Here is a 13,312-nt window from a genome sequence, read left to right as displayed (position 1 = left end):
GAGGAGAGGAGGAGAGGAGGAGAGGAGGGAGGATGAGAGGAGGGAGGAGGAGAGGAGGAGAGGAGGGGAGGAGGAGAGGAGGGAGGATGAGAGGAGGGGAGGAGGGAGGAGGCCAGGAGTTTCCAGCGTTTTCCCACCTGCTGAGCCTTCAGCTCCTCAGGTCAGAACACACACATCATATCCCATCAGAGCCGACACACACACACACGCTGCAGCAGCTGTCTGAGGACGGACCTGAGACGGACATCAGGCCTGTCCTCATCTCTCTGCTCAGGGTCTGTGACGCTGTCACTTCCTGTCTGACCAACGACCAATCACATCGCTCCTCCTCCGAGGGCCGGCACCCATTCAGCCACCTGTGTGTCAGGTGGTTCTGCCCAGGCCGGGCCCTGCAGGTCCAGTAAGGCCCGGGCAGATGTCCCGGCAGCAGAGACGAGTCCAGGGGAGGACGGTCTGCATGAATTAAATATAAATGTGTTAATTATTTATCACGCAGCAGCTGGGACGATCCGGAGCCGAGGTTTGGACCTCAGGAACACGGGTCAGCTCGTCCACCGACCAGAACCAAACAAACATATCGGACCGGAGTGGGACAGAACTCTGGACAGATCCGTCCTTCACACCACATTTGGTTTCAGAAAGAAAAGAAAATGAGGTGAGAAGTTCTCTCCATGAATAATCAGCAGCTGCTGGGGACTTTCAACAAACACATAAAAATGAGAAATGCCTGTTGCCCGCCGACTTTCAGACCATCCAGCCTGCCTCTCTGATGGTATGAGGGTGCATTAGTGGTTTTAGAACAACATCTGCTCCCATCCAGGACTGTTGGACAGACAGAATGGGACAACCTCAGGTCCAGATGTTTACAGACAGAATGGGACGACCTCAGGTCCAGATGTTCACAGACAGAATGGGACAACCTCAGGTCCAGATGTTTACAGATGCTGCAGAGAGGGAAACATCTGGAACATCTGCTGCCAGCAGATTCAGAATTATCTGATTTATTCCTAAAAACATCTGATCTGTTTACTGTGATAAAATGTGGATTTATCCTGTTTTTATTTACATTTTACACACCGTCCCAACTTCTTCTGAATTCTCTGAGAAGAAAAGGACAGGTCCTGTTTGGCCAGAAGCCGAGCAGAAACGCTGATATTAGAACAATTAAACATCTCTTCTGCTGAAAAGATCAACTTTGTTCTTTTTTCTTTTTTCGCTTTAAAGAAAAACCTCAAACAACCCCCCCCCACCACCGCCCACAAAACGACCCTCTGATGAAAGGCTCGTAATGACAGGGAACCCCCGTCCACTTCCTGCTTCAAAGGCTGAGCTCAGGGGAACCAGAACCAGCCGGGACCCAAACAGAACCTCTGAATCAGACCCATTAACAGGAGTGCTGTTCATGACCAAAAAGAGCTGAAATCTGAGGAGATCAGAAACACATGAATCTAACGAGCTGAATAACAGCTAAAACCAGGAAGCAGAACATTAGCTGAAAGCTAAAAGGAGCTGCAGTGATGAGAGATGGTAAACTGTGAACCTTTTCATGAATAAAAATAATAAAAGTGAATCTCTGAAGACTTTTAGTTTATTTCTTTAAAATCTTTTTGTAAAAACGGGTTTCCTCCTCACACCATCAGCACCTCCGCAGGAGGGGGAGGCTCCGCCCCCTCGCCTGCGGAGGCGGTGATGGAGGATCTCACTGCTTCGTGTTCAGAGTCGGGTCACCCAAACAGGAAGAGGACGGTCAGAGAGGAGGTGACAGCTTCCTGTCTGACAAACAGCCTGCAGGATGAAGACCTGCGCCCGACCGGGTCAGGCGTGTCCCAAAGGGTGGTTTGGGACCCCACTGTGGGTCGGGTGCAGCAGGAGGAGGAGGTTCAGAAGAATCAGTTGCTTTGAGGACAATTTATAAGAATTTTCTTTTTGGAAGAACTGGGAGAGAAAAGAATTAATTTATCTGGAACAAGGAAGTGAAAAGTTTTCAGACTGTGGAGTAAATATTTTAATCATCGAAGAGCAGCTGAATGAAGGTTGGAGCGTTTTAAGGTTTATAAAAATGGCTGACAGTAACTGTTGTTAAACGTTCCAAGAAGATGCCATCGTGAACGATGAGGTTCAGTCTGGATCAGGAGGTTCTGAATCATCAGCTGATCCGAGGTCAGAACTGGACTCACCGTTCTCCTTGTCGTTCCCGACGCAGCTGCTGATGGACGCGGAGACGCCCAGAGACTCTGAAGACGGCATCGTCCCCAGGATGAAGGCCAGCGACGGGCCTTTCTGCTGCGGCCCCTCCTCTTCCTCCTCCTCCTCCGGTCTCGCCCTCTCCAGTTTTATCAGAGCCTCCAGCGAGAGGTCCGACAGCTCCCTGCCGAAGTGTTTGGCTACGGCCCGGAGCTCATCTTCTTCATCTTCATCCTCTGAGTCTTCATCAGCAGCCACCTCCGGGTCCTCACGTTTCCAGTCTGGGGAAATCAGATTGGAGCCGTTTCAGAACCTGGAACCAGAACCTTCAGGACTGAACTGGGATCAGAGACCAGCCAGGATTAAATGTCACCAAACTTCGGCCGAAGAGTTTCTGCAGCAGCTGAGGGAGGACTAAGAGACGGAGACGACTGGGGACGGAGGGGACAGATGGGACAACTGGGGACAGAGGGGGACAGATGGGACAACCGGGAACAGATGGGGACAGACAGGGACAACTGGGGAGGAGAGCAACTCTGTGATGAGCCATCAGACCACCAGCTAATGCTAATGCTAATGCTAACGCTAAGTTTCAGAACGATGGCTGTAAAATTAAATAAGACTATCAGCCGAAGCTTGTTCCTGAGACATCATCCTGTGGGAACACCGGTACAGTCCGGTTCAGCCGAGGCCCCCTTCAAGATGGAGGACGACCCCAAAACCAACACCTTCAAATAAAAATCCTCCAGAAAGACTTTCCTGCTTCCAACATCTGCAGAGATCCCAGCTGACAGCTCCGGTCTGCAGCCGGAGAACCCAAACAGGACCAGAGTTCCTCGGGTTCCCTCACCTTCCTTGGTGTAGGCGGCGTACGCGCCTTTCAGCTTGGGTCGGCTGATCTCCAGCTCTGCGTCGATTTCATCCCGGTACTCCTGGATTTCATCTGTTTCAGCAGAACGACAAACCAGGAATCAGGTTAAATTAAGTCTGAAAAGTCTAAAAGTTAACAGTCAGAGCAGCCATTGGCTGAATGAGCCGAACATTTAGCTGCTGTTGTTTCAAACATTCAGTCTAAACAGAATCCTGGAGTCAAACATGAAAATTACTTTCATACCTTCAACGTCGTCAATCTTCTTCTTCAGCTCGATTTCCAACTGAAGAGAAAAGAATCAGAATAAAAATCTTTTCTTTTTTTATTTAATCTGAGGATCAGAACAGATTTCAGCCTCAGATTGAATCAGGAAATATTACCTTCAATCATATCTGGTGAATAAAATAAAGTCCAACCTGTTGGTATTTCTTCTTCTTCAGGCCGGCTGTAAAACACGGCGGGTCGCACTCTTGGTCCAGATCGATCCTCATGAACTCTTCTATCGTCAGCTGGCTGGTGGGCGTGTCCTCAAACTCGTTCAGTCTGACAGGAAGAAGAAAAATAAACCTTATAAACGCCGTCAGGAAACACTCGGACCAGGACTGACCGCAGGATTACGTGTTTCTGAGACTCACAAAGGGAGACCTGCGCTTCAAACTGGGCTGTATCTCTACACTGGTGCAGTTTGACCATATTTAAAGGTTTTATGCTGCAAATCCTCCCATATTTATGTCAATTACTGCTGGGGGGGAAAAAAAACCCTGATTCTTAAAAACCAGAGAGCCGCAGTTAGCATAAAGTCAGGAAAGGTAGAATTAATCGTCTGTACCTGCCGGGTGTCAGACACTGCAGAAAGTGGGAGTAAATATCCTGCTGCTGATGTTTTACCTTCATTAAACTAAACTTTAGAATTACAGGACATTTCAGCAGCTCCTGAATCCTCCGATCTACAGCGAGCCGAAAGGAGCTTTAAACGTACCTTTTTCTTAGCGTGCTTTCACAGACTTTCACCACGTTAACGACTTCTTTGACGGTGCGGCAGAAGTCGTGTAAACGAGCCGCGACGAGCAGAGCTGGAGACGAGAGAACAACAAATATTAAACCATCACTTCTGCACATCAAAACCCCGAGTCTAAAAAGTGTTATATTCCAGATTAATGCTTCAATGAGCTGAGTTTTTATTTCTGTTTGTGCTTAAAGACTGAACCGGCGGAACAGAGGGGGGCTCAGAGAGCTGAGATAACAGGCTTTTATTTCCTTTTTAACACAAAAACACAGTTTGACAAAGAAGTAACACTAAGATTATGCAATGAGGTGGCACTGGAGCCTCGAGGGGGGCAGAGGAACAGTTATATAACCGTCATTAGACTTGCTTCGCTGAGGAGGCTGTTAAAAGATGGATGCTTGTTTCTTCCTTCTGACTCGAGACTTAAACATTTCATCTTACACCCATTAACTCCGCAGCTGCTGTTCTTCCAGAGTTAACTCTGACTTTTGTCGCTTTACTTTAAAAACCGACTTCCAAAGCAACTGAAAGAACCTGAAGGAAACTTTCAGCAGAGAAACTGAAACTGACATATTTACTAAACCTTCTGCTCCTCCAGCCTGATTGTTTCCCCCATCAATGATTTATAGGAAAAGCAAATCAATTATTCAGGTAATGCAGCAGAAAAATCAAACTGAGGATAAACAGGCAGGAGGAGGAGGAGGAGGAGGAGGATGAAGACCAGGAGGAGGAGGAGCAGATTCAGGTCGACAGAATCCAGATGCTGCAGGACGGAGATCTGGGAGCTCAGGAAGTCAGACCAGAGAACCGGGCCAACAGAACCTGGGTTTTCAGGAAACTTTCTTTTTCTGAGCTAGAAGCAGAAGACACAAATGGAGGCAGGACCACGAAGCTGATTTCAAATGTTTTGGAAAGAAATTGATGAAATTTCAATGAGTTTCTATGAGGAAAAGGTTTTTAAATAAAGTTAAATAAGTCGCAGCAGATTTATGAAGGAGGAAAAGTCTGAAGAGAAGTTCAGATTGTAAAAACATTCTGCTGACTCAGCGTTCAGACAATAAATCCAACCTAACCAAAACTAAAGGACAGCTTCTGAAGATCCTGTCATCCTCAGAGCCTTTAATTGTTCTAACCATCACGTCGGCTGAACTCTAACAGATCAGATCACATATTTCTGATGTTAGCATTAATTTGTGCTGTCAGAGAGAACAATGAGAACTTCTTAAAGTCCCGTTTCCTTCAGAAACCCGGCGGCAGACGCCTGCAGGCGTCAGAACCTTCCCATCCTGTCAGAACCTCTGAGGGGAAACAGGAAAACTCTGTTTTTGTGTTTATCTCTCCGTCATCAGGCTGATAAAGTCAGCGCTGAAGTGTGGCAGCAGCTAATGAATCCCTGTCAGGAACACTGCCGGCCTCCGAGCAGCTGTCCGACTCGCTCCGGACGCCAACAGAACACCGAGCATTAATTACTCTCCTCCCTCTGAACCTTCCAGATGTTAGCCGCCGCCTCGCCTCGCGGTCACCTGCGCCGCAGAGTCCTGACGGCCTCCTTCCTGTGTGCATCCAGTCCCGCTTCATCCTCTGGACCAACCGCAGCGCCGTCATGGACACGTCGTGGTTCTTCTCACCGAACTCCAGCATTTGGGCGAAGCGGGGGATGTACAGGCACGGGTCTGAAGAGAGGCCAGAGTTTCAGGAGATTCAGATTCTGTCACATCGGCAAAGTCTGAATTTACAGACTAAAAACACGTTAATAAACTTAAATCTGAATAAAGAAATCACATTCTCTATTAAAACAAACTGAAATCTGATGAATAAACAAGCTAACACTGAGCTGAAAGCTAAAGGTAGCAAGATGCTAACTAAAAGAGGCAAAACTACCGTAAAGATAAAAGTAATGAAATGCTATCAAAACCTAAAAGTAGCCATTTACTAACTAAAAAAGGAAAATGGGGAAATACATGCATTCACAGTAGCAGAATGTAGGACTAGCACTATCAGACTTAGTTTTAGCAGATTTAACATTAATAGTATTTGTAATATTAGTAGTAAAATTAGCATTAGTAGTTATAGTACTAGCACTTTCAGACTTGGCATTAGCAGTAATAGATTTAGCATTAACAGTAGCAAAATTAGCATTTATAGTGTTAGCATTAGCAGTATTAGCATTAACAGTATGACAGACAGAAGTAAGCAGATTTCACAGAGAACAATATTTATGAAGGAACTAAAGAGATCTTAACGCACTCTGGAAAATAGAAAATATTTTTTTAATAAAGTCAAATATTTTGAAAAACATACAAGTTACAAAAACTGAAAGTCACAGCTCTGATCTCCTGAACGAGCCGAAGGTTTTGACATATGAACAGCTGAAAGTCTGCAGGAGGAAACGCCAAAAAACATAAAATTAAAATAACAACCTGATTTAAGATGGTCGCCACGGCCAACTGACCATTTCATTTCTCATCATAAGACCATCTCAGGTAAAAACAAAAATTATCATCTGTTTACATTTTTTAAAAAGTGGAACTTTTGAACCTTTGCTCTGAGACCGAAGTCTGAGCAGAGAGAAGCTGCTGAAGCAGCTGGAAATCTGATCAGAGCTGATCCTTCTCTCTCACACACACACACACTGTAATAATAACGATACGCCTGCAGAGCTCCTATAACTTTTACTGCCGTGTCTAATCTCAAAACCAGACTGAAATAAAAAGTTGACCCTTTAAGCCTCTCTCCCTCTCCTTCCTTCCTTCTACTAAATGATTTCAACCAATGAGGAGCGAGACCTCACTCCTTTCAGTCCCACCTGAGTGCAGGTGTTTCTGAACAAACCTGCAGCCAAACTTTAACATCCGACAGGTTTGGGATCATGGGACCGATGGAAGTTAACGCGAAGAAAAACCCCAACCTGATGGATATTAAAACAGTTTAATTTGATCTTTAACCTTTATATTAACTAAAAGCTTATTTGAGTTAAACTTTAAAGAGGAAAAAAATGTTCAGATGTGAGCTCAAGGCTTCAGAAATAAAGACATGTTGTAAAAATTGTGTAATTATCTTAGAAATTGACTGTTTTTATTCTACATACAGTTTTTATAACTCAGATTATTTATTTTGCCTTACATTTGAATTATTGTTGTGTAGTGGATGTGCATATTTTAGTGGCTCATTCATATTTTATCATCACTCAACTCAGCTCTCCATTTGAGAAGGCCACAGTAAAGTGGAGCTAAAGAGCTTTTGTTGGAAAATAACTGCAGATATTATTATTATTATTTAAGTTAAAGAAGAAGAAAAGGCTGAAAGACTTAAATTTAAAAACAAAAGGGTCATATGTTGGCAGCAACTACAAGATTTTAAAGAATCACTGAAAGAAAAGCACAAAGAAACAAAGAGCTCCAAAAAAACACCAAAAATGTCCCCGTGGGAGTGTTTCCTGTAGCTCCGCCCCTGCCCTTCAGATCAGGGGGCGGAGTCAGAGCGGTGACGCACTCTGCGGAGCCGCTGAGGGAGGAGCTTTGTCCTTCAACCTGACGTCAGAGCGGCGCCTCAACCTGATTGGTTCTCAGGGAGTGCTGGGCGTCCGAGGAGCTCGAGAGGAAAAAAAAAAAAAAAAAGAAAGCAGTAAAAATAGAGCAGAGCTGAAAAACTCCACTGATTACTGAGCTCGGATCCGGACGGTTCTGGCGGAACCCAGCGGGCTCGCCTGGTTCGATTATTCGATAAGAAGAGACGGAGGGATATCCGTGAGGATTACCGCGGAGACAGGGAGGCAGGAACCCGGACCGGCCGGACGATCCGGATTACCCGCCGGAAGAAAAGGGAAAACAAGCGGCGCTGAGAGGACATCGAGTCCGGGGAGGATGAGCTGACTGCCGCGGTGGTCCTGAACCGACTCGGACGAATTTGTAGAAGCCGGATCTGACGGTGAATCCGCGGTTGTCGGTCCCGGAGAGCCCTCCTTCAGGACGCCAGGTCCCGCCGCCCGAGCCGATGCCCACGGCCGACTGCAGGCTGCTCCATCATGGCCGGATCATGAGGTGTTTGACCTCCCTGTTCTTGCTCCCAGAAACGCTGAAGAAGTCCAAGAAGGTCGGCGGGCTCCCGGGCAGGCTGCCGGTATGTTATGAGATCCTGAGCCTGTCCCTGACGAGCACGAAGAAGAAGAAGCAGCAGAAGGAGGAGGAGGAGAAGAAGAAGAAGATGGCCGCGGAGCTGTGCCCCGCCGCCGGCGCCGACACCACCAGCCTGGCCAGCGGCACCACGGTGGAGGACAAGCCCGGGGAGGTGCAGCTGAGCCCGGGCAGCAGCGGCGGCAGCAGCGCGGCGACCACCCCGACCACCCAGCAGAACATCACCAACAACAACACGGAGCCCGCCGGCAGCTGGCAGTGCAGCCACCCGACCCTCCGGGAGAGGTAGACCCGGGTCCGAGCCCCCACAGCCCGCCTTTCGCCTTGTGGCGGCGGGCGATAGCGTTTGTGTCTGTTAGCAAAATATCTCATGACCCACCAAATGGATTTCAGTGAAACTTTCAGGAAGTAATCACTGGATGTCCATCTACAACTGATTAACTTTTGGAGTCAACCCGACTCAAGATGGCCGCCACAACCAACTAAACTTAGAAAACATTAAAGCAGCCATAATTCTGTCGATTTTACAGATAACAACCTAAAATTTGGTGTGGTAGTAGCTGAGAGTCATCCCCAACACATAATCTGAGCGCCAATTGATTCGGGCAAGATCTAGCTTTAAAACCTGCTATTAACTATCAAGGTCAACTGTGTCTGTCTGTTAGCAAAATATCTCGTAAACTACTGGTTATATGTTGAACAAAGCTTTCAGGAAATAATTACTGGGTGTGCATCCCCAACTCAAGATGGCCGTTGCAGCTAACAGACTTCATGAAACAAACATGGCTGAAAGATACTGAGCTTAACTTCGGTGTGGTTGTAGCTGAGAGTCATCCTCAGCAGGCGCTCTGAGTGCTAACGCCTGCAGCTCCTCGCTCCGAACGCCGGCGCAGCGGGGGGCCTCACCAACGCTCACTGTGCTCTTCTTTCAGGAACGCCCTGATGTTCAACAATGAGCTGATGGCTGATGTCCACTTCATCGTCGGGCCCCCGGGGGCCTCGCAGAGAGTCCCTGCACACAAGGTAGAGCTCTGTTCCTCTGTTTACACGGAAACTCTCCAGGCGCAGCATTGTTCCTGCTTCCTGGTTGCAATCAACTAAAAACAGAACCCCCCCCCCTCCCCTCAGTACGTCCTCGCCGTGGGAAGCTCCGTCTTCTGCGCCATGTTTTACGGCGATCTGGCGGAGGAGGAGTCCGAGATCCATATCCCAGATGTGGAACCTGCTGCTTTTCTAATTCTGCTGAAGTAAGTCCCTCACCGTCCGTCCCTCTGTCTCTCTGTCCGTCCGTCCGTCCTCACAGCCCACAGCCCAGCAGAGGACGAGGACACAGTCAGCGTCTCCTCAGACTGATCTGAGCAGAAACATGGCTGACTGAAGGTCCTCTCAGCTCTGGTTTGACGCTGAGCTCAGTTTTGTTGGCACCATGTACGGCAGGCAGTTTGACCATATAATCAAATCACTTTTCTCTGCTATATTTTACTTTATTATTACTTAACTCTGATCAACTCTCAGACTGACGTCACGTTTTATCCTCAGCCAGCTCAGGTGGTCCGGTTACCCTGAAGGTGAAGGATCTGATCCCTGAATATTTGACAAAGACTGCTTAAAATAAAGGTTAAATAAAATGTTTTTAAAGATTTGGACATTTTCAGCTTGTGCAGCTGGATCTGAAGTTGTAGTTTCGACTCCAGGAGAGAAGCTCTTCCTGAAGTCTGGAGCTGTGATGTGATTATATGGTAGAACTGCCTGCCGTAGAGATGAGTGAGCATGTAACAGTGGAGCCCACGCAGGCCTCATTGTCTGCTCAGCTGAATGTGATCAGATCTCGTTCCCGCCGCTCACGCCTCCCTCTCCTCTCAGGTACATGTACAGCGATGAGATCGACCTGGAGGCGGACACGGTGCTGGCCACCCTGTACGCCGCCAAGAAGTACATCGTCCCCGCGCTGGCCAAGGCCTGCGTCACCTTCCTGGAGACGAGCCTGGAGGCCAAGAACGCCTGCGTGCTGCTGTCCCAGAGCCGGCTGTTCGAGGAGCCCGAGCTGACGCAGCGCTGCTGGGAGGTGATCGACGCGCAGGCCGAGCTGGCGCTGCGCTCCGAGGGCTTCTGCGAGATCGACCTGCCGACGCTGGAGATCATCCTGCGGAGGGAGACGCTCAACACCAAGGAGGCGGTGGTGTTCGAGGCCGTCATGAACTGGGCGGCGGCCGAGTGCAAGCGGCAGGGCCTGGGGGCCACCACCTGGAACCGGAGGGAGGTTCTGGGCACGGCGCTCTTCCTGGTGCGCATTCCCACCATGAGCCTGGAGGAGTTCGCCAACGGGGCGGCGCAGTGCGACATCCTGACGCTGGAGGAGACGCACAGCGTCTTCCTGTGGTACACCGCCGCCCAGAAACCCAAGCTGGACTTCCCCCTGACGCAGAGGACAGGCCTGTCCCCTCAGCGGTGCCACCGCTTCCAGTCCTCGGCGTACCGCAGCAACCAGTGGCGGTACCGCGGGCGCTGTGACAGCATCCAGTTCGCCGTGGACAAGAGGATCTTCATTGCCGGCCTGGGGCTGTACGGCTCGAGCGGCGGCAAGGCCGAGTACAGCGTCCGCATCGAGCTGAAGCGGCAGGGCGCCACGCTGGCGCAGAACCTGACCACGTTCGTGTCGGACGGGTCGAGCGGCACCTTCCCCGTGTGGTTCGAGCACCCGGTGCAGGTGGAGCAGGACGCCTTCTACACGGTGAGCGCCGTGCTGGACGGGAACGAGCTCAGCTACTTCGGCCAGGAGGGCATGACCGAGGTGCAGAGCGGGAAGGTGACGTTCCAGTTCCAGTGCTCCTCGGACAGCACCAACGGAACCGGGGTCCAAGGCGGGCAGATCCCCGAGCTCGTGTTCTACTCGTGAGCGGCTCGGTTCTGCCTGCGGGTCCATGTAGCAGAGACTCGCTTTAATTTAACTTTATTTTTTTATTTAAGTGTCGATTTAAGGTTTCTCGTTCTGTTGGGTTCTGCTGGGTCGATGTCGACTGGAACAGAACCCAGCGGGTCGAGCGGACTCTGAGGTAGACATCGTTTGTTGTTTTTTAATCTGATCTGAAGCAGAGACATGTTCTGTACAGGAACGATAATAAAACTCAAAGTTCTGACGCAGAGCGGGCTTTTACAGGGGCTGCGGCGCCCTCTGGTTTCTGTGCTGTGAACTGCACCCCTGCTTCCTCCGGCTGGGTTCAAAGGTCAAACATCGTCGGCTTACAGATTATTTTCTCTGACGTTTGTAAGGATTTTAAGTTTTTGACTCGGTCCAGAAGTTTAGAAGATTTAAATCCCTGAAGTCGGAACGATGTGTAAAATTTAAATAAAAGCAAATTTCATAAACTCAGATTTGATCACAATGGAACAAATCTTATAAACTCATGTTTCAGATGTTTAAAGTAAGAAATTCCACCGTTTTTAGGAATAAATCAGATAATTCTGAATCTGCTGGCAGCAACACGTCTGTTTCCAGATGTTTCCCTCTGTGCAGCATCTGTAAACATCTGGACCTGAGGTTGTCCCATTCTGTCTGTTCTGGGAGCAGATGTTCTAACACCTGGACTAATGCACCCCCATACCATCAGAGAGGCAGGCTCTGCTAACAGGCCCATCCTCCTCCTGCTGAGAATTAACCTCATCCAGATGTTTCTGACTCTACAGATGTGTTGCTGCCGTCAGACTGTGTGTGTGTGGGGGGGGGGTTAGCAGCAAGGGGGAGGAGTCAGTACCTATAGCCGGGGCGCTGATGCACAGCTCTTTGGCCAGCAGGAGGAACGTCCGGCCTAACACGTAGACGTTGACCTGCGGACAGAAGACGGAGACAGACCAGTCTGAGCAGAACCTTTGGACCCGTCCGGTTAAAGCCAGCAGAACCTGAGCCTCTCCTCTCAGACAACCTGAAGACATTTTAACTCCAGCTGATTTTATGACCTTGTCCCGATGAGATGACCTTTTGACCCGCTGACCTCCCTCCATGACCTTTAGGACCTGCTGGCAGCAGGTCAACACATTTATCTCAAAACATTTAAAGCTTCAGACAAAACCTCAGACGTTCTCCTGAGTTTCTGAACACGAGTCATAAAAGCAACGAGATGTTCCTCGGCCTCCTGCCACATCACGCCGCTCAGGCTGCCATCCTGTGATTGACAGCATGTTCCAGCTGACAGGGACCACAGCGGGTCAGACCAGCTCTGAAACAATCAGAACAAAAAGCCCCAGAACCAGAACCAGGTCCAGGTCCAGGTCTAACCCCCGCTCTGTCTGCTGACTAACAAAGACACCAGATGAACATCCATTAAAACCCTGAGTCACATCCTGCTGGGAGCTGGAGGATCGGGTCGGGTCGGGTCAGAGCTGCGTCATTCCTTCAGACGATCTCTGCCTGGACCTCAGGGGCCCAAGGGAGGGTGAGGCAGATTCCTGCTCTCAGCCTCATCACAGATGCTCTCGCTGCTATTCTGGGATCTGAACTCCAGCAAAGAATTTATCCTCCAAACCAGGGAGAGGGGGAGGGGTTTAACTTCAAAACCAGGAAGAGGAGGAGGGGGTTTCACTTTAGAACCAGGAAGAGGAGGGGTTTATCCTCCGAACCAGGAAGAGGAGGAGTTTAAGCTTCTAACTGAAACTGCTCTCGTAGAAAATAATTATTTTACTTCAGGAAACTTGTCTGATTGGTGTTTTAAACGTCTCCAGGCTTATTTATCAGAACAGAATCTGGGATTAGAACCAGACTAAACATCTGATGTTCCTCGTTCTAATCCAGCGTTCTGCTTCCTGCAGGAAACCAAACCAACAGATTTCAGAATAAAAGCAGCAAAAGTCAAAAGTTTCTCTGATCAACATCAGTGTGCGCCCCCAAACACCCCCTGAGAGGAGATGTCAGACATCTGTTCTCTGAGGAGACGCAGAACATGTTACTGTTCCAGCAGAACGTCTGAAACCCCCCCACCACCACCACCACCACACCACACCACACACACCCTCTGAATACCAGGGTGTGCAGCGAGGGGAAGGACCGGCAGCTGGGGGCATAAAAATAAAAGCCCCCGACTGGCTAGGACTGAGAAATGTGCCGCCGCCCACCGCCCGCCTCAC

The 13,312-nt window shown here is 49.2% G+C and overlaps 2 protein-coding genes across 3 annotated transcripts in view; one reads left to right on the top strand and one right to left on the bottom strand.

Annotated features, from left to right (window-relative positions):
- brf1a (BRF1 RNA polymerase III transcription initiation factor subunit a) overlaps positions 1-13,312 on the bottom strand; it is a 64,595-nt gene that overhangs the window by 44,748 nt on the left and 6,535 nt on the right. For both annotated transcript variants that reach the window (XM_017407576.3, XM_017407577.3), the window contains exons 6-12: positions 11,947-12,019; positions 5,585-5,734; positions 4,035-4,128; positions 3,472-3,598; positions 3,299-3,338; positions 3,035-3,127; positions 2,178-2,465 (exon numbers count right to left, since the gene is read on the bottom strand). In XM_017407576.3, the coding sequence (XP_017263065.1) occupies positions 2,178-2,465; positions 3,035-3,127; positions 3,299-3,338; positions 3,472-3,598; positions 4,035-4,128; positions 5,585-5,734; positions 11,947-12,019 (865 nt within the window). The remainder of the gene's footprint in view (positions 1-2,177; positions 2,466-3,034; positions 3,128-3,298; positions 3,339-3,471; positions 3,599-4,034; positions 4,129-5,584; positions 5,735-11,946; positions 12,020-13,312) is intronic.
- On the top strand, positions 7,677-11,564 carry LOC108230943 (BTB/POZ domain-containing protein 6-B-like). Its single transcript, XM_017407581.2, has 4 exons — positions 7,677-8,479; positions 9,127-9,217; positions 9,323-9,441; positions 10,058-11,564. The coding sequence occupies exons 1-4, from the start codon at positions 8,055-8,057 to the stop codon at positions 11,088-11,090; spliced, it is 1,668 nt and encodes a 555-aa protein (XP_017263070.1). The 5' UTR covers positions 7,677-8,054; the 3' UTR covers positions 11,091-11,564.

This window comes from Kryptolebias marmoratus, linkage group LG10 (assembly GCF_001649575.2).
Source record: "Kryptolebias marmoratus isolate JLee-2015 linkage group LG10, ASM164957v2, whole genome shotgun sequence".
Taxonomy (NCBI): Eukaryota; Metazoa; Chordata; class Actinopteri; order Cyprinodontiformes; family Rivulidae; genus Kryptolebias; species Kryptolebias marmoratus.
This window is presented reverse-complemented; position numbering and strand designations above follow the sequence as displayed.

Bases quoted from the DNA above. Each gene is read 5' to 3' on its own strand.
- LOC108230943 (XM_017407581.2), top strand. From the start codon at position 8,055: ATGCCCACGGCCGACTGCAGGCTGCTCCATCATGGCCGGATCATGAGG. The intron at 8,480-9,126 runs GTAGACCCGGGT...CTCTTCTTTCAG, and splicing joins CACCCGACCCTCCGGGAGAG to GAACGCCCTGATGTTCAACA. The intron at 9,218-9,322 runs GTAGAGCTCTGT...CCCTCCCCTCAG, and splicing joins AGAGAGTCCCTGCACACAAG to TACGTCCTCGCCGTGGGAAG.